This window comes from Saccostrea cucullata, unplaced genomic scaffold (assembly GCF_032062105.1).
Source record: "Saccostrea cucullata isolate Sc308-1 unplaced genomic scaffold, CSIRO_AGI_Scuc_v1 ctg8372, whole genome shotgun sequence".
NCBI classification, from domain to species: domain Eukaryota; kingdom Metazoa; phylum Mollusca; class Bivalvia; order Ostreida; family Ostreidae; genus Saccostrea; species Saccostrea cuccullata.
Window position 1 is genome coordinate 1 of NW_026927543.1, and position 17,536 is coordinate 17,536.

The following is a 17,536-nucleotide window of genomic DNA, read 5'->3' on the forward strand; positions in this document are numbered from 1 at the left end:
AAAATATCAATGTAAAACTTTAATGATGACAAGCATTTTAACCAACAAGGACACTAGTTTAAAGTAAGTATAACCCACAAAGCACTTAATTTTTTATAAGAAGTTTAAAGTTAGTTTATGAAGAGACAAACGCTATCCCACTTTGAAAATGCCACGAGTAAATTCGAACTCAATACACCAATATTCCACTATTAATTGCAGAGTTAGTTCAGTGCTGAATAGAGACATCAAAAATTATGGACCACGACATATGGTAGATGGGGAAGAGGATACATGTTGGAATTCTGATCAAGTAATGCTCTTCAAGCTTTATATATATGCATACCTGTCAACATGGCCAAAATTTTTCGGGGGAGAAAACGCGCGACGACCTTTTGCAAATACAAAAAGTCATCACGCGTTTCACTGTTTTATAGAACAAAAATAAACAACAAGATAAAACTTTATTAATACTAACATCATCATTATTTCATAAAATTTACTGTTTATTCATACATTGTTTAGAAACTTGTACAATGTGAATTAATCTTGAAATTATAAAACTTTATGTTCACTATCTATTCTGCCAGTCCATAAGAGCATCATTTAAATAATATTCATGGCAAATGTTGTAGTTTAACTTGGCAATTAGAAAAATTAATAAAGTTCTGCAGACAGTCTTGAGTTTCAAGCTTTTAATAGATGGATGAATGAATTTTTCTCACTAAGTCTAAGGGACATGAGTTGTATCCTTGATTTAAAGATCTGAAATTGAAATAATTGTCAAAACTTCATGCTTACATTCTTAAAATAATGTGTAATATAGTGTGAATGAAATACCCTGTATTTTTTTTTCTTTTAATCTCATAACATATCAAAATTTTAAAATATAATACTCTATTTTAGTAATGTTCTAATGTGCTTATCTTATATTTCAATTTAGAAATGCATTACCCTGTTTATCTTAGTAAATTTTAAAGAAGTCTTCTAAAGACACTGTCTTGTTGCTCTGTAGTTTCAGGGGATGTTATATGTTGATGCAGGATTTACCAAGTCATTGAATCTCAAAATCTGTAGGGAAATCTTCAGCTGACTCTGAACATTTATGTTAGCTTCCATGAAATTGTTTCCCTCTCCTTGTTAAATTAATAATAGAGTACTGTAGCCACACCTTTCCTGATCACTGTAATATTGTTTATGGAGTAAATAGTTTTGTCTTAGGCACTTGTAAACTTATTTGCAGCAAAGTATCAAGTACTTCCATATCGTTCTTTACTGTCATGTTCTGTAAAAATTTCCACATCTGGCATCTCTTTCTTTGATAATATACACTTTTAATGAAAATAAGGAGCAATTACAACTGCAGTTACATCTGCTAGCACAGTTGAAACCTTGTTGATTACCTGTTATCAGTGGCAATAAACAGATTAGCTACCGATATAAACACTGCATGGCCTCCATTTTTGTGTTGACTAGTCGGTATTTTACGAACCCAAGTAGGTAAAAAATCCGGAATTTTTCAAAATCGGTAGAAACGACAGTTTAAAAAAAAATCAGTAGACAGTCGGTAGGGATGGTTAAAAATCGGTAGACTCCCGATAAATTCGGGAGAGTTGACAGGTATGTATATGGAAGGCGGAGGTATCATTTAGTGAGCTTGTTCTCACTCAGTCACTGTACCTCTAGTTAAACTAATTGTGGCGGTCAGCCGGGTTCGATCGCCGGTGGCCAGATAGCTCAGTTGGTAGAGCACCTGACCGGAGTTTCAGGGGGCCCGGGTTCGAATCCCGGTCTGGTTCGCTGCATTTTCTCCTCTCCCGCTACATAATATTAATCATACTTATTTTTTATTTCCCTTTTATAAAGATTCCCACGAAAACTACAGGTACTGTGAGCACTGCATGAGCTTACTAAATGATACACTGTGTGGCGGTCAGCCGGACTTGATCGCCGGTGGCCAGATAGCTCAGTTGGTAGAGCACCTGATCGGAGTTTCAGGGGGCCCGGGTTCAAATCCCAGTCTGGTCCGCTGCATTTTCTCCTTTCCCGTTACACACTGTACCCCTGCCTACCAAATAATGGCAAAGTTCATGTTTTGCTTTGGGAGACCCAAAATAAGTCATTAGTGTCAGATCAAAGAGTGAAATAGGAGGTGCACAGTGGGTATTATGTAATAAAGAATCTGTGATAGTATCATTTAATTTATTTAGTGGTATAGGAGGAATAGTGATGGTGTGGTGACAATGAAGTGATGATGCAATATAGCATGATGACGATGATGTGATGATGCAACAATGCAATAAGGATGGTGTTTACTGTTTATCAAAATGAATCAATAGTGAACATTGCTTCATCATCATCGTACTGTCATGTCATCGCTTTTGCTTCTTGGCATTGTTGCACCATCAGATCATGGTTGTCGCGCTATAGCACCATTGCTTCATAGTTATCACCCTATTGCATTATCTTGCCATCAACCTTTTGTCAATGCTCAGTGATGTGATAGTTAACTACCCGTACATGGCCTTTCTGAATTTCATAATCATATGTTTTAAATCTTTTAATACTGTTGTGTAATTATTTGAACATACATTTATTTTGTAGGGTTCCCCTCAATGGATAGAAGTTAATCTGGATTCATTATCTAATGTGGAAGAAATTCAAATCCAATTTCAGGGGGGATTTGCTGGGAAAGATTGCAGTTTACAGATGACTGATGAGAATAATGATAAACACACCATAATGGAATTCTTTCCAGAAGATGTTAATTCATTACAAATATCCTTTTTATGAAAATGGTACATAATCATATAAATGTACATAAAGATTTTTTTTTGCTGGGGGGGGGGGGCATGGGCCTCAACAGTGAACTGAAATGCATTTTACTGAATATGACAGTTTAGCCCCCTTCAACTGGAAATTTGCACACATTTGACATGAATTATAGAATTTGTTGTGGATGAGGACTCTATGTTCATTATCATATTAATGAAGCTTGTTCTTAGATGATTAGGAGAAGAAAAGTTCTTAAAAGCTACAGAGCATTTTTAAAATATGATCAACATAGCTTACAGTACCCCTAGCAGGGGGGGGGGGTACAAATGTGATCAATGGCAACATATTTGCAGGCCAAAATTTACCACATATGACCAACTCCACCATGGAGCCTGAATAGTGGATTGATGGAGCAAGAATTTCAATATCTCGGTGAATTCCAGGTTATATCATACAAATGATTTTTCTCCTGGAGATACAGGTGTGGAGATTTTTTTTAAAGGTATACCTGTTTTGCATTTAAATACATACGACAAATTTAGCAATTTCACAATTTAAAGTTGTGGTAGTGGGCTCATTGCTCATCAAAATCATGCCAACATTTTGAATGCCTGATGTCCAGGAGTAAAGGGTTTTGAAGAATGCATCAATTTTGATGGTTTCAGCCACTCTCAGGCTCAAGGGAGGCTAATGTTCCTTTTTACTTATAAATGTCCATACAAAAGGATTTGACATTGGTGACTCGGGCTGCCTATAAATTATGATGCATAAAATGCTGTAGAATTATTGTAAAAGCTACTAGATTGTTTCTGTATCGTTCTTCCTTAACAATGCTGACAGCTTTAAATTACCACATGTAACCTCTCTGAAGAAATTCAAAATAATATTCAACAACAGTACAGACTTTTTTGGTAGAATAACCATTTATCAGTTGAAGGTTCTTGGTATTCCTATTTGATATGTATTACTGTAATAGCTTTTTTTTCTTGTTATTTGGAAAAAGAAATTAAAACTACAAAGTACATCTTTAATATACATTTACTTTCACATTTGTACCATAAAACATCCATATCAAATTTTCATTGTGACTTCATATAACAAGAGGCCCAGGGGCCACAGCGCTCACCTGAGCACATCGGGCTTGAATTTACTCCCCTCCCCCCCCCCTTCCAATCGTTCATCAATTGAACAAATTAGAATCTACACTACCTGAGGATGATTCCATATAAATACCCCGGGTATCACTAATCATAGCTTTGAAGTACTTGAAAAGAAGATTTTAAAAGGTTTCCCTATATATCCCTATGTAAAACTTGGGTCGGCCATTTTGGCCCCACCCTATCCCCAGGGCCGGGGGTCATGATTTGAAAAAACTTGAGTCTACACTACCTGAGGATGGCTTCCCTATCAGTTTCATCTTTCCTGGCCCAGTGGTAATTGAGAAGAATTTTTAAAGATATTTCCTATATATTCCTATGTAAAACTTGGGTCAGCCATTTTGGCCCCATCCTTGCCCCGGGGGTCATGATTTGAACAAACTTGAATCTACACTACCTGAGGATGATTCCACATGAGTTTCATCTTTCCTGGCCCAGTGGTTCTGGAGAAGAAGATTTTTAAAGATTTTTCTTATATATTCCTATGTAAAACTTAGGTCGGCCATTTTGGCCCCACCCTTGCCCCAGGGGTCATGATTTGAACAAACTTGAATCTACACTACCTGAGGATGCTTCCACATGAGTTTCATCTTTCCTGTCCTAGTGGTTCTTGAGATGAAGATTTTTCAAGATTTTTCTTATATATTCCTATGTAAAACTAGGGTCGGCCATATTGGCCCCATCCTTGCCCCGGGGGTCATGATTTGAACAAACTTGAATCTACACTACCTGAGGATGATTCCACATGAGTTTCATCTTTCCTGTCCTAGTGGTTCTGGAGAAGAAGATTTTTAAAGATTTTTCCTATATATTCCTATGTAAAACTTGGGTCGGCCATTTTGGCCCCACCCTTGCCCCGGGGGTCATGATTTGAACAAACTTGAATCTACACTACCTGAGGATGATTCCACATGAGTTTCATCTTTCCTAGCCCAGTGGTTCTGGAGAAGAAGATTTTTAAAGATTTTTGCTATATATTACTATGTAAAACTTGGGTCGGCCATTTTGGCCCCACCCTTGCCCCGGGGGTCATGATTTGAACAAATTTGAATCTACACTACCTGAGGATGATTCCACATGAGTTTCATCTTTCCTGGCCCAGCGATTCTGGAGAAGAAGATTTTTTAAAAATGCTATTAATTTTTAACAAATTCATGATTATCTTCCCTTGGAAAAGGGCGTGGCCCTTCATTTGAACAAACTTGAATCCCCTTCACCCAAGGATACTTTGTGCCAAGTTTGGTTGAAATTGGCCCAGTGGTTCTTGAGAAGAAGATGAAAATGTGAAAAGTTTACGACAACGACAACAGACAACGGACAAATTTTGATCAGAAAAGCTCACTTGAGCCTTCGGCTCAGGTGAGCTAAAAATGAAGTGAGCATTTATATATAAATCTGTTTATATATAATACATGTATTGTGAAAATTTTATTTAATTAACAGATATGTAAGAGCTTTTTTCTGTTTGAAATATAATAAACTAGTGTATGTCAAGAGTGTTTCACTGTATCAATACAAAACAAGAAATCTGTGAGCCAATGCTCACTAGTAATACCCCCGCTGTGATGTGAATATACAATGTAATGTTAATATTAAAACGTTAAGGGTATATGCACAGAAAAGTAGGAATTTGACATCAGTTTCAAATAAAAATAAATCCCACCATACTGCATGCCTCAACAAAGTATTTACTAAAATTTCAAGCATCTGTTTTTAGAAGTTGCTGAGAAAACTGCGAAGAAAAATTGTTAATATATGAACAGACAGATGCACTGACAAACAGGAAGTTGACATCAGATTTGAACAAAAATTAATCCCACAATATAGCAAGCCTCACGAAAAGGTGTGCTTAAATGTCAAGCATCTGCGATGAGTAGTTGCTGAGAAAACTGCAATGAAAATTTGTTATGTATGAAATGAACAGACACACAGATAAACAGGAAGTTGACATCAGATTTGAACAAAAATTAATCCCAACATGTGGCATGCCTCAGAGAACATTGTCTTAAAATTTCAAGCATCAGCGACGACTAGTTGCTTAAGAAAACTGCGACGAAAATTTGTTACAGACAGACAGAGAGACGGATGGATGGACAGACACAAGTGTAAAACAGTATACCCCCTCTCCTTCGGAGCAGGGTATAAAAATTGTATTAATTTTAATTGAAGTTCAACGTACATAATCATTGCTATACTGCATTTTACCTTTTACAGTACATTATCATTTGTTTTCACAAACACAGAGAGGAAAATACTGTTAGGCCAAAAATAAAAATAGTCTTGTTTCCTGCTACCCAACCTACCCTATTTTTTTGCACCTGACCCTAAAGTTTTTATATAGTTTTTTGGGGAAAATCGGAAATTTCATGATCCAAAAGTGAAAAAAAATATATTCAAGTAGTATTTCACGAAATATAAGTTTTAAATATGGGCTTTCATAAAACACTTCTTATTTTAAACAATAATATTGACCCATGACATGTTTAATTTGGTTTTGTAATAGTTCATATCCAACAACATGAACAAATACCAATGGAATAAAATAAAATAATATTCCTACCTACCTACCCTATTTTTTGGAGGCTGGCAGCAGGAAACTAGACTATTTTTTTTTTTGGCCTTACATAAAATGTTGCTATCTTTGAAACCATTGTGTAAATTGTCCTTTCAAAATATTGATAAGGCAAAAAAAAATTAATTTCTTGGTTCTCAGGCCCTCCCTCGTCTCTTCCAAGGGCGCCTCATTGACCCTTTTTATTGCTAAATCAATAAAATAAAAATAACTAATCACCTCCCTCATCATTTTTTGAGGTTTTGTACAATGTAAAAAGCTGCCTCATCATGTTTTGGGGGCAATAAAAAGAAAAAAACAATGCCTCCCTCCCTCATCATATTTCTTGAAAAAAGGCCTGAGAACCAAGGAATTAATTTTGCATGGCCTAAATTGTTCACTGTATAGCATGTATTTACTTTTCTACAAATGAAATATTTAAGCAGTTTGTAGTCTTCTGCCCTTTGTCTTGGGCAAAAAATAATCCAATATTCAATTATTAAAAAAAAAATCTGTATCTACCACTGAAACCCTGTTACAATCTGAAGAAATACATGTAATAAACAAATAAATATAACTTCCATAAGTGCAGAGGAAAGCTGCTATTGCTGGATCCCATTGACTTACAACAGTTTATATCTGGAGGACTTCCCCCAGTTTGAGGACCAGTTCCTGTAGTTGCTGGTTCTCAGCCCAGTGAACCCCACTTCCTACAATCAGGCCCTGTAGTATACATCTAGTGATGGAGATCATTTGTAGCTGCTGGTCCAACTCCTCACACAAACTACAAGTCATCATCAAATATCTCATATAACCATTGTTCATATTGAAGAAAATTATACCAGAAAATTCTTTATTTTAAAATAAAAGTAAGGTTGTTGTTACAAGATTCCTTGAACACTTTCTATGGTGCTTTCTTATATTATCCTACGTATGCCTACCTAGTACATGTAATGGACATATGTGTAACTTACCATGGATCTACAATGAATCTACAAATAGCCTAGCCTAGCACGGTAGGTACTGCCACCGTACAAAGAATGACTTGGAGTGAAATTCACATCTCTTGCACCTTACAACTTTCAGTAAAAATTTCATTTATACTAAAGCTCCAGCAATTTATCACATATTGTTCTCAATATCCTTGTTCTCAAACTGAAAGATTTTTTTTAACCCTTGGGTTAACTAGAGACAGTATTGATTTTACCCCTGGGTAAGCTAGACACTGTATTCATTTTACCCCTGGGTTAGCTAGAGACTGTATTGATTTTACCCCTGGGTTAGCTAGACACTGTATTGATTTTACCCCTGGGTTAGCTAGAGACTATATTAATTTTACCTCTGGGTTAGCTAGAGACTATATTTATTTTACCCCTGGGTTAGCTAGACACTGTATTGATTTTACCCCTGGATTAGCTAGAGACTATATTAATTTTACCCCTGGATTAGCTAGAGACTATATTTATTTTACCCCTGGTTAGCTAGACACTGTATTGACTTTACCCCTGGGTTTCCTGGTCTTGTGTCTTTCTCCTACTCTCTTGTTTCTCTTTCAGTTCTTTTAGTAGTTGTCTGTTTTCTACCTGTATGTCTAAATAAAATAAATAAGATTAGTCATCTTTTAAGGGACTCCGATCCTCAGCTAGGAAGGACAACTCTTTGATTTATAATTTAATTCAAAAAGTCTCAAAATGAAGCTTGAAAATTAAATCTTTTCATGCAACAATTTTCATTATATACCTCTCAATGTGCTTCAAGGTTCTTTGAAGTTCTCAGAAAGGTCTAATTAAAAGTCGAAATTTTTACCCCGTAAAAGCATTTTAAAATTACATATATCAAGAAATTGATGTTCATTTTAATCTAACATATATACCAGTGTTTATTTACATGATAGGAAATTAGAAGTGTTTTATATGTAAATAAAAGAAATTAAAGTACATTATACGTATAAAAATTGTGGAATTTCTTCAAAAGCCTAGATACCTATGATTTTTATTTTTAAAATTTGTCAAATTTGAATTTGAAAAGGCATAGCAGGTGTTTTTATATCTGAAAATATATTTGAGATTTACTAATTTTCTCTATATAATATGATTAACTTGAAAGATGAGGTTAGAAGAATTATTATGGGTAAACATTGAAAATTCAGAGACATTTTTGTGAGCATTTTCAATTAGTCAATGCTTGATTTTCAGAACATGAGGATCAGAGTACCTTAATCAAAAACAAAAGTTGAAAAAGTTTGCAGCAGTTTGATAAAATATACCAATACATAGAAAGTGTACCTCTGTTTTCTTTTTTCACCGCATCTAATTCTTCCTGGTATTTTCTACATTCCTGTACAGATATAAGAAATAATATAGCAGAAGGATTGTGGACATATTCTAAATGCTATCAATTAAGTTTTGTTTTAAGATCACTGAAAAGCTTAAGTTTGTGCAATATTCATCAATCTGTTTGTCTGCACAAAAATTAACCTTGTCCATAACGGTGGGTGAGGCTATGGCTTTCATATTTATCAGGTACATTTATTGTGACAAGACCTTTTTTGAGGGGTACCAACAAATTTGACCTCTTGACAAAAGATTTTGACCCAAAAGGTCAACATTTTCATTTTAATTCTGTTCTTTTTTCTATTTTGCTAAAATTCTCACTTATACAGACCTGTTTACCTGTATCGTTGCCTCTCAGTATTTTTGATAACATTTGTCCGTGAGATTTGGCATTTGCCAGTAAGATTTCACTTTCCAACGATTTTACAAATATTAATAGAGAACATCTGCTTTTCCGATTACAAAAACCAGAAGTCTCTGTCGAGACTGTAGCTCTACTGGTTTATACTAAAAACAAAGGAAGAGAAAAGTAGCAGTTGGGACTTGAGACTTTAAATCAGCAATAAATAGAAAAATGATCCTTGCCACTCATCAAAATAAAAACCAATGCACAGAATTATGTATCTTAGTATATAGTCTACCTGTGTGCCAAGTTATACTGAAATCAGACCAAAACTGCAGGAGGAGTAGCATTTTGAAAGAATTTCACAGAAATTTCTATTTTTAGTAACCATGGCAACATTGTTCATTGAAATCAAAAACCGATGCACAGAATTATGTATCTTAGTGTAGTCTACTTTTGTGCCAAGTTATATCAAAATCAAACCAAAACTGTAGGAGGAGTAGCATTTTGAAAGAATTTCACAGACATTTCTATTTTTAGTAACCACGGCAACACCGTTTATCGAAATCAAAAACCGATGCACAGAATTATGTATCTTAGTGTAGTCTACTTGTGTGCCAAGTTATACTGAAATCGGACCAAATCTGTAGGAGGAGTAGCATTTTGAAAGAATTTCACAGAAATTTCTATTTTTAGTAACCAAGGCAACACCGTTCATCGAAATCAAAAACCGATGCACAGAATTATGTATCTTAGTGTAGTTTACTTGTGTGCCAAGTTATAATGAAATTGGACTAAAACTGTAGGAGGAGTAGCATTTTGAAAGAATTTCACAGAAATTTCTATTTTTAGTAACCACGGCAACACCGTTTATCGAAATCAAAAACCGATGCATAGAATTATGTATCTTAGTGTAGTCTACTTGTGTGCCAAGTTATACTGAAATCAGACCAAATCTGTAGGAGGAGTAGCATTTTGAAGAATTTCAAAGAAATTTCTATTTTTAGTAACCACGGCAACACCGTTCATCGAAATCAAAAACCGATGCACATAATTATGTATTTTAGTGTAGTCTACTTGTGTGCCAAGTAATACTGAAATTGGACCAAAACTGTAGGAGGAGTATCATTTTGAAAGAATTTCAAAGAAATTTCTATTTTTAGTAACCATGGCAACACCGTTCATCGGAATAAAAACCGATAGATAGAATTATGTATCTTAGTGTAGTCTACTTTAGTGCCAAGTTATATTGAAATCAAACCAAAACTATAGGAGAAGTAGCATTTTGAAAGAATTTCACAGAAATTTCTATTTTTAGTAACCACGGCAACACCGTTCATCGAAATCAAAAACCGATGCACAAAATTATGTATCTTAGTGTAGTCTACTTGTGTGCCAAGTTATATTGAAATCGGACCAAAACTGTAGGAGGAGTAGCATTTTGAAAAATTGTTTACAGACAGACAGACGGACAGACAGACAGACGGACGGACGACTGACGCATTACTATCGCATAAGCTCTTCTGGTCTCTGACCAGTAGAGCTAACAAGGTTTAACAACATATTATGTGTCATTTTATAATACCACATTGCTTTGGCAACCCGAGATCACTTATGTGTTTGAAATATTTCTCTTTTTAGCCATTAAAAAGCGTGAAACCAAAATAAATCATAAAGAAAGCTAACTGTTTAATTCCAAAGGAACGAATTTCCAATTTCCGTATTTTCGTAATAGCAAAACGTAACACATATTTTAGACCAAAAATCCGTACAAAATACGACGAAATCGTAAGAGTAAACAGGTCTGCTTAAATAATGATGACTTTTAAACATGGTCTAAGCTTTTTTCTTAAATATTTTTTATATATATTCCTTGTAAAACTTTGATCCCGTAGTAAGGCCCCAACCAACTCCCTGGTTGAACTAGACTGAAATTTGTCAGAAAGCTTTCATTTAATTTCTTGAGAGGAAGATTTTTAAGAAACCTGTCCTATTTTTGTCTTTTCTTGATATCTCTCCATTCAAGATGTGATGACAAACTTGAATCACCTTTCCACAAGTATGGGTTGTGTTAAGTTAGAGGTAACAGTCACCAGGTGATCAGAAAAGCTTACTACCCTTAAGTTCAGGTAACAAACCTTGAGTGTTCTCATAATATCTGACACCAGACAGGTGAGATAACAAACCTTGAGTGTTCTCATGATATCTGACACCAGACAGGTAAGGTAACAAACCTTGAGTGTTCTCATGATATCTGACACCAGACAGGTGAGATAACAAACCTTGAGTGTTCTCATAATATCTGACACCAGACAGGTAAGGTAACAAACCTTGAGTGTTCTCATGATATCTGACACCAGACAGGTGAGATAACAAACCTTGAGTGTTCTCATGATATCTGACACCAGACAGGTGAGATAACAAACCTTGAGTGTTCTCATGATATCTAACACCAGACAGGTGAGATAACAAACTTTGAGTGTTCTCATGATATCTGACACCAGACAGGTATTGTAACAAACCTTGAGTGTTCTCATGATATCTAACACCAGACAGGTGAGATAACAAACCTTGAGTGTTCTCATGATATCTGACACCAGACAGGTGAGATAACAAACCTTGAGTGTTCTCATGATATCTGACACCAGACAGGTGAGATAACAAACTTTGAGTGTTCTCATGATATCTGACACCAGACAGGTATTGTAACAAACCTTGAGTGTTCTCATGATATCTGACACCAGACAGGTGAGATAACAAACCTTGAGTGTTCTCATGATATCTGACATCAGACAGGTGAGATAACAAACCTTGAGTGTTCTCATGATATCTGACACCAGACAGGTGAGATAACAAACCTTGAGTGTTCTCATGATATCTGACACCAAACAGCACTGGCGCTCCATAAGGTTCTCCAAATACCTATTGTACAAAGAAAAGGAACAACTAAATATAAAAGGTGCAACTCTAGAGAAAAGATGCCATTATCAATACAAAAATAATAAACGTACATGTGTGACAAAAACATCCATAGTTTACAATCATTTTTCTTATATGAAAAAAAAAACTCAACAAATTTACAAGCCACCCCCTTTTTGCTGTAATTCTTGTCCCCAGGGTGAGGGGTCAAATGCAGTTGAGTTTTTTGAAACTTTGCTATTCTTGTAATTCTTATCAATCTTTTGATATATGATATAAATATCATTCAAGAATGGATAAGACTCTTCAATGTAATATCTTTGAACCCCCCCCCCCCCTCCCCCGGCTTTTTGCTTTTTTCATCAGTCCAGTACACTACATGTACGCTTTGGTTCAAGTTTGTATTAAATTGACTCAGTAATTAAGGAAAAATTGAAAATGGAAAAAAAAAATCACAACATATGGACAAAATATGAGTATGATTGCAATAGAATACCTGACTGAAACAGGTGACCTAAGAATCAATCAATTTTGAATTTTTTTTTTTTTTTTTAAACCTGTATTCAGCATGTAAGTAAACGTGTGCTATCACTTAGCAGTACATGAACATTAATTCTTAAATTTTTTTTAAAGAGCAAGAACTTGCAATACATACTCATGCTCAGGTGTTTTGTGAGGGGCGTCTCCCTCTCCAATCTCTGGGTGCTGGAACAACTCAGCAACCATCACCTCACTCCTCTCTAACCTACAAATCACATTACGTGGATATATTAAGCCTAATGAAGGTGTACTAAATTATAATCTACTTCATCTTTTATGATTGTCTCATTCAAAACGAAATGCTATATATCAGAATGCTCCTGAATTCAAAACTGAAGAATTTGTGGAATGAAATTGGTAAAAGAATTGAACAGTTACTGCATAGTTGTACACTTTCTTTAGTTTCAGGTATGCTAAAACACCTTAATATGATAATTTTGAGTGAGGAAGACACCTTCTATATGCCAGTTTGATTAAAATTAATTTATCAGTAAATACCTCTTATTGAATAGATTTATCCTTTCCCTGAACATGGTCTGTTCAAACAAATCATCAAGTTTCTCAGACACCCTAACAGAAGTTAAAATGATATAACATAATAAAAGGAAATCAACTCACAAAAGTATATGTAAATGATGGGGAATCTTCAGATTTCAATTAAAAAAAAATCTTCACTGAGTGTTAATCATTAATGTACCATCATGTTAAATTTTCTGTGGTAAACTTATTGATAAGGCTATCTTTAGTAAAATAATGTTTGGTTTTCCTCTCCCGAATAAGGGTAAAATTATTGGGTTGGTAGGTAGCGGGAAAATCTTTTTTCCAGAAAATTTTAAATAATTGTTGACTGGACAAGAGGAATATTGTGTCCTGAAATGTAAAAATAAGTTCTGATCTGGGAAAATTTTAGTAAGTCAGCACTGGCGGATTTAGAGAAGGGGGGAGGGGCCCTTTTTGTGTCCAAAACACACAAGATTTAATAAATCATTTTTTTGTGACTGTGGGTCCCTACCATACTTCTATCAAGATTCCTGGATCCATCACTGGTCGGTTGGGAGAGGGCAACCAAATAATTCTCTAAAGTTATAATATATGTAATTAATTATTTGTATTCATATAGGCTTCATTGATGTGAGAACAATCCAACATAAAGAGATAATTTCACTTATTTCAATAAGTACTGTATAAAAGAAAAGGATGAGGTGACTTAACTGTTATCTGGGGCCCCTTTTTCTACGAGGAATTATGTTTAATCTACAGCAATGTTGGTTGTTTTCAAACATGAGTGAATAAATACGACGCCTTTTGAATAGTTTCAATAGTTCAAACATATTTGAAATATAAAGAATACTGCATTATCTTCGATTTTTTAGACCCTATCACAGCTACTTTTTGCCAGGTTTGTGAGAATATGTTCTTTTATGGCAAGAGAATGGGCGGGTCTTAGTACAATAGAGGGATATGCGTGTCCGAGAAGACCTTATATGGCTATTGTTATTATTTCGCACATAGTCATTGTCCAATCCGATGACAGAACAACAAAACATGCTGGTTTACTACGTTTACATTTTATCAAAGACACGTGGGTTAGGTCAATTTACCTGTTATCTTTTTCTACATTTCAAACTTTTATAATGGTCAGCCAAGACTGTTTATACTTAATAATACGCATGGATTTTCAGCATTTACGTTTTTTAGGACAAGAAATGCACATGAAACTTGTATTCACTGGTAACCGGGAATGCGCGTAGACCTAGCGAATTGCTCACCAAACACGCTACAAAACCTTTAAACTAATGTATAATTTATCAATTGTTTGTAAATGTATATAAATTTTACTGCCATCTCGGCTCGAAATTGTACATATGTAGATCCGTGTCTATAATCTGTGGCTCAAATGCATAAAAAATTTCTAAAAGCGTAAAATTCCAAGCATGTTTCCATAGTATTTTTGTGGTACTCACTCGTAACGAATTTCATTCAGCTGATTGGTCAGTTAGAAAGTATCGCCAGTGCCTCTATTAGCATATGAATTCATTCTTACGTCAGAAAATCTGGTTCCGTCGATCTGTTCATAATGGGAAAGGCCAGCTAAATTTTTACATTTTTTTTTAAAAAATAGCATGTGAGCGCAGTTAGGTACAATTTTCTCCTTTTGCATATAGGTAGATTTCAATAAAATACAGTGACTAGCCAAAGGAGAAAATTGTACCTACCTGCGCTCGCATATTTTAAGGACTTCAAAGAGTGGGGCGGGGTTAAAAAGCAATGGGAATTGGATGTAAACATGATACCCCTACCCCAATAAAGGATCAATATCTTTTAAACCACTTTTCTATTTTTGTTAAAAATAGTATTCTATGAAGCTACACATATCAGTGATTAGTTACATATAAAAATTTGAGTAAAATTCATACATTTTATTTTTTGTCAATTCACCGGGGGCCGCAAGTCACCTCATCCTTTTGTTCAGTTGTAACTTTAAAATGATAGAACAGAGAAAAATCAATTAGAATATAAATATATATATACATACTTGTCATTCAGATTTTTCTCTGATAAATCACCAACCTCCACAGATGCTAAAACAAGTGAATTTACATATATTCATGAACAAATGCTTGTGGCTTTTTATTTCCTAGAAAAAACATTCTTGTGGAAAACTGCATATAAATAACTTTATAAAGTTATTTTTAATAGCTTAATAAAGCTATACATAACTAAAGCAAGTTTAACTATAAATAGGTCCTAACTTAATCAAGAGATTTTGCTTGACCTGTATTTTTACAGGTCAAGGAAAATCACTATATTTAGGTATATAGCTTATAGGGCTGTGTATTGAGCCAAAAATTTCGATACGATACGATACAATATTTTTTAAAGCGATATGCGATATATTGGATTCTGAAACAAGTCCATCAGAAAAGGCTTCTAAATCATTTTAATGCATACATTTCATAACAATTAAGAGTTTTATTCCCCATTTTAAAGTTCTTGACTCATTGTCTTTAAAAATGACACATCAATTTAAACTTTTGATGACAGTAAAATAAACATGTTCAAAAAACATTCTCTTTGTATTTTGTAATGATTATAAAAACTGTGTTATTTCCTTAGAAATTATATAATTATTGAAGGTTTTAATTAAAACAAAAAATATAATATAAATTTTGGTGATTGAAATTTCCATCTTTTAAACAGAATTTGAAGAAACAATGTCTGTCCGATACGTATTGGAAGTTACTTTTCGATACGATATTTTTCTTGAATATCGATATGTATCGATATATCGATTTATTACACACTTAGTAATAAATACAGGTTTTTTGCATATGCGATATGGCTGACGTCACAATAGCCGTATCAGCCCTGCAGGGCTGATACGGCTATTGTGACGTCAATATCACACCCTTAGTAAATTAAACCACAAAAACAGTACTTGAGATCATACACAATTTTTGGTGGGTTCATATTCTCTTAATTTTAACTTTTTGAAAATAAGGTTAATCTTAATTTACAAATACATGTAATAGATTATTTTCAAATTACCGATCGAGCGCATTGAAATAGAAGTTGAAACAAACCCAAATCGTATGAGACAATAGACCATGTATATACATGTATGTAAGAAGTCCATGCATGATTATTTACTTATTTTCTTCTCAATTTAATGCATGCTGTATATTTTATTACTAAGTATATAATAAATATATTAATACATACCCTTTTCCACATCACATCCTGTATCAGCCCTCGACCAATATCAGCCCTCGGGCCTTCGGCCATCTGGCTGATATTGGTGTCTCGGGCTGATACAGGATGTGATATGGAAAAGGGCATGTATTATTCTCTATATATTGATACAGCCCTAATAGCTTAATTTACCTATATAGCTTTATTTACCTATAATAGCTTTATTTAGCTATTTTAGAATAAGTTTCTGTTTTATGAAAAGCAGACAAAAAGTCGCATGAAAATTATGGCTGATATTTTTTCAAAAAGGTTTGATAAAAACAACCTAGGGCATAGACAGTAAAAACATTGCCTCTTTTAAACACTTTTTACCAAAAAATGCATCTCTATTGTTTGGATAGCTGTCCCTCACTGGAAGTGCGATGAGGCATGACTGTGATTGCCTTGCATTTTGTTTAATTATTACCAATCAGTTATCTTGTTGACCAAAACTGCTTTTCTTTGTTAAAATAGCTGCTTAATCACAGCCTAATTGTTATACATAGCCCCAAAACTTTAAGATCTTTGATTGCAGTAGCTTAAAGTAGCTGCTTAATCACAGCCTAACTGTTATACATAGCCCCAAAACTTTTAGATCTTTGATTGCAGTTGCACAAAAGGAGACATTTTTAGAAGTGGGTTTTTGGTGAATTGTTTTCAGTCCATTTTAAAGTTGAAAACTAATACTGCCTCATTATGCGACTTTTTGTCTGCTTTTCATATAACAGAAATTTACTCTGAAATAGCTAAATAAAGCTACATTAAATAGGTAAATAAAGCTATATAGGTAAATTAATCTATGTAGGCTAATATAGCTAAATATATTTATTTTCCTGGACCTGTTTTACTTGTTAAAGATGAATATATTCATAAATAATTGTAAGATGGGGGTATGGTCAAATCCGGGAAATATGTATATCTAAATAGTGTGACAATACCTGCTTTTATCTGAATTTTATGCTTTTCTATTTCTTCTTGTATCCACTTTTCCTCATCAAGTGACACAGCCATGACTGGAATTTTTCAATTGTTGCCAGAACAAATTCGATAAGTAATAATCATCAGTAGCTTATTCATAGACACTTTTCCATAAAAAAATAAATCTGTGTCAATTCTTTAAGACACAAAAATCGAATAAAGTATTTGTCGAGCTTACGAGTACATTTTTCTAAAATAAATTTGTTTATGTTTTCATAACGATAATATC

General features: G+C 34.3%; 2 protein-coding genes across 3 annotated transcripts; one reads left to right on the forward strand and one right to left on the reverse strand.

Annotated features, from left to right (window-relative positions):
- Positions 1-6: 6 nt before the first annotated feature.
- On the forward strand, positions 7-3,849 carry LOC134274754 (nuclear receptor 2C2-associated protein-like). Its single transcript, XM_062756988.1, has 4 exons — positions 7-63; positions 202-292; positions 2,584-2,757; positions 3,593-3,849. The coding sequence occupies exons 1-4, from the start codon at positions 23-25 to the stop codon at positions 3,710-3,712; spliced, it is 426 nt and encodes a 141-aa protein (XP_062612972.1). The 5' UTR covers positions 7-22; the 3' UTR covers positions 3,713-3,849.
- A 3,014-nt stretch (positions 3,850-6,863) lies between these two features.
- Positions 6,864-17,536, reverse strand: LOC134274756 (uncharacterized). 2 transcript variants are annotated; one of them, XR_009993714.1, is made up of 9 exons: positions 17,268-17,536; positions 15,134-15,179; positions 13,096-13,167; positions 12,713-12,802; positions 11,997-12,060; positions 8,748-8,799; positions 7,966-8,053; positions 7,041-7,246; positions 6,864-6,980 (listed from the first exon to the last, which is right to left on the reverse strand). XR_009993714.1 is itself a non-coding variant. In XM_062756990.1 (8 exons), the coding sequence occupies exons 1-8, from the start codon at positions 17,338-17,340 to the stop codon at positions 7,096-7,098; spliced, it is 636 nt and encodes a 211-aa protein (XP_062612974.1). In that variant the 5' UTR covers positions 17,341-17,536; the 3' UTR covers positions 6,864-7,095. The 2 variants fall into 2 exon arrangements, 1 of the variants encoding a protein (XP_062612974.1); XM_062756990.1 differs by having other exon boundaries at positions 6,864-7,246.

Bases quoted from the DNA above. Each gene is read 5' to 3' on its own strand.
- LOC134274754 (XM_062756988.1), top strand. From the start codon at position 23: ATGATGACAAGCATTTTAACCAACAAGGACACTAGTTTAAA. The intron at 64-201 runs GTAAGTATAACC...TATTAATTGCAG, and splicing joins AACAAGGACACTAGTTTAAA to AGTTAGTTCAGTGCTGAATA. The intron at 293-2,583 runs GTAATGCTCTTC...TTTATTTTGTAG, and splicing joins CATGTTGGAATTCTGATCAA to GGTTCCCCTCAATGGATAGA.
- LOC134274756 (XM_062756990.1), bottom strand. From the start codon at position 17,340: ATGGCTGTGTCACTTGATGAGGAAAAGTGGATACAAGAAGAAATAGAA. The intron at 12,061-12,712 runs GTATGTATTGCA...TTTGTACAATAG, and splicing joins CACAAAACACCTGAGCATGA to GTATTTGGAGAACCTTATGG. The intron at 8,800-11,996 runs GTTTGTTATCTC...ATATCTGTACAG, and splicing joins ATATCATGAGAACACTCAAG to GAATGTAGAAAATACCAGGA.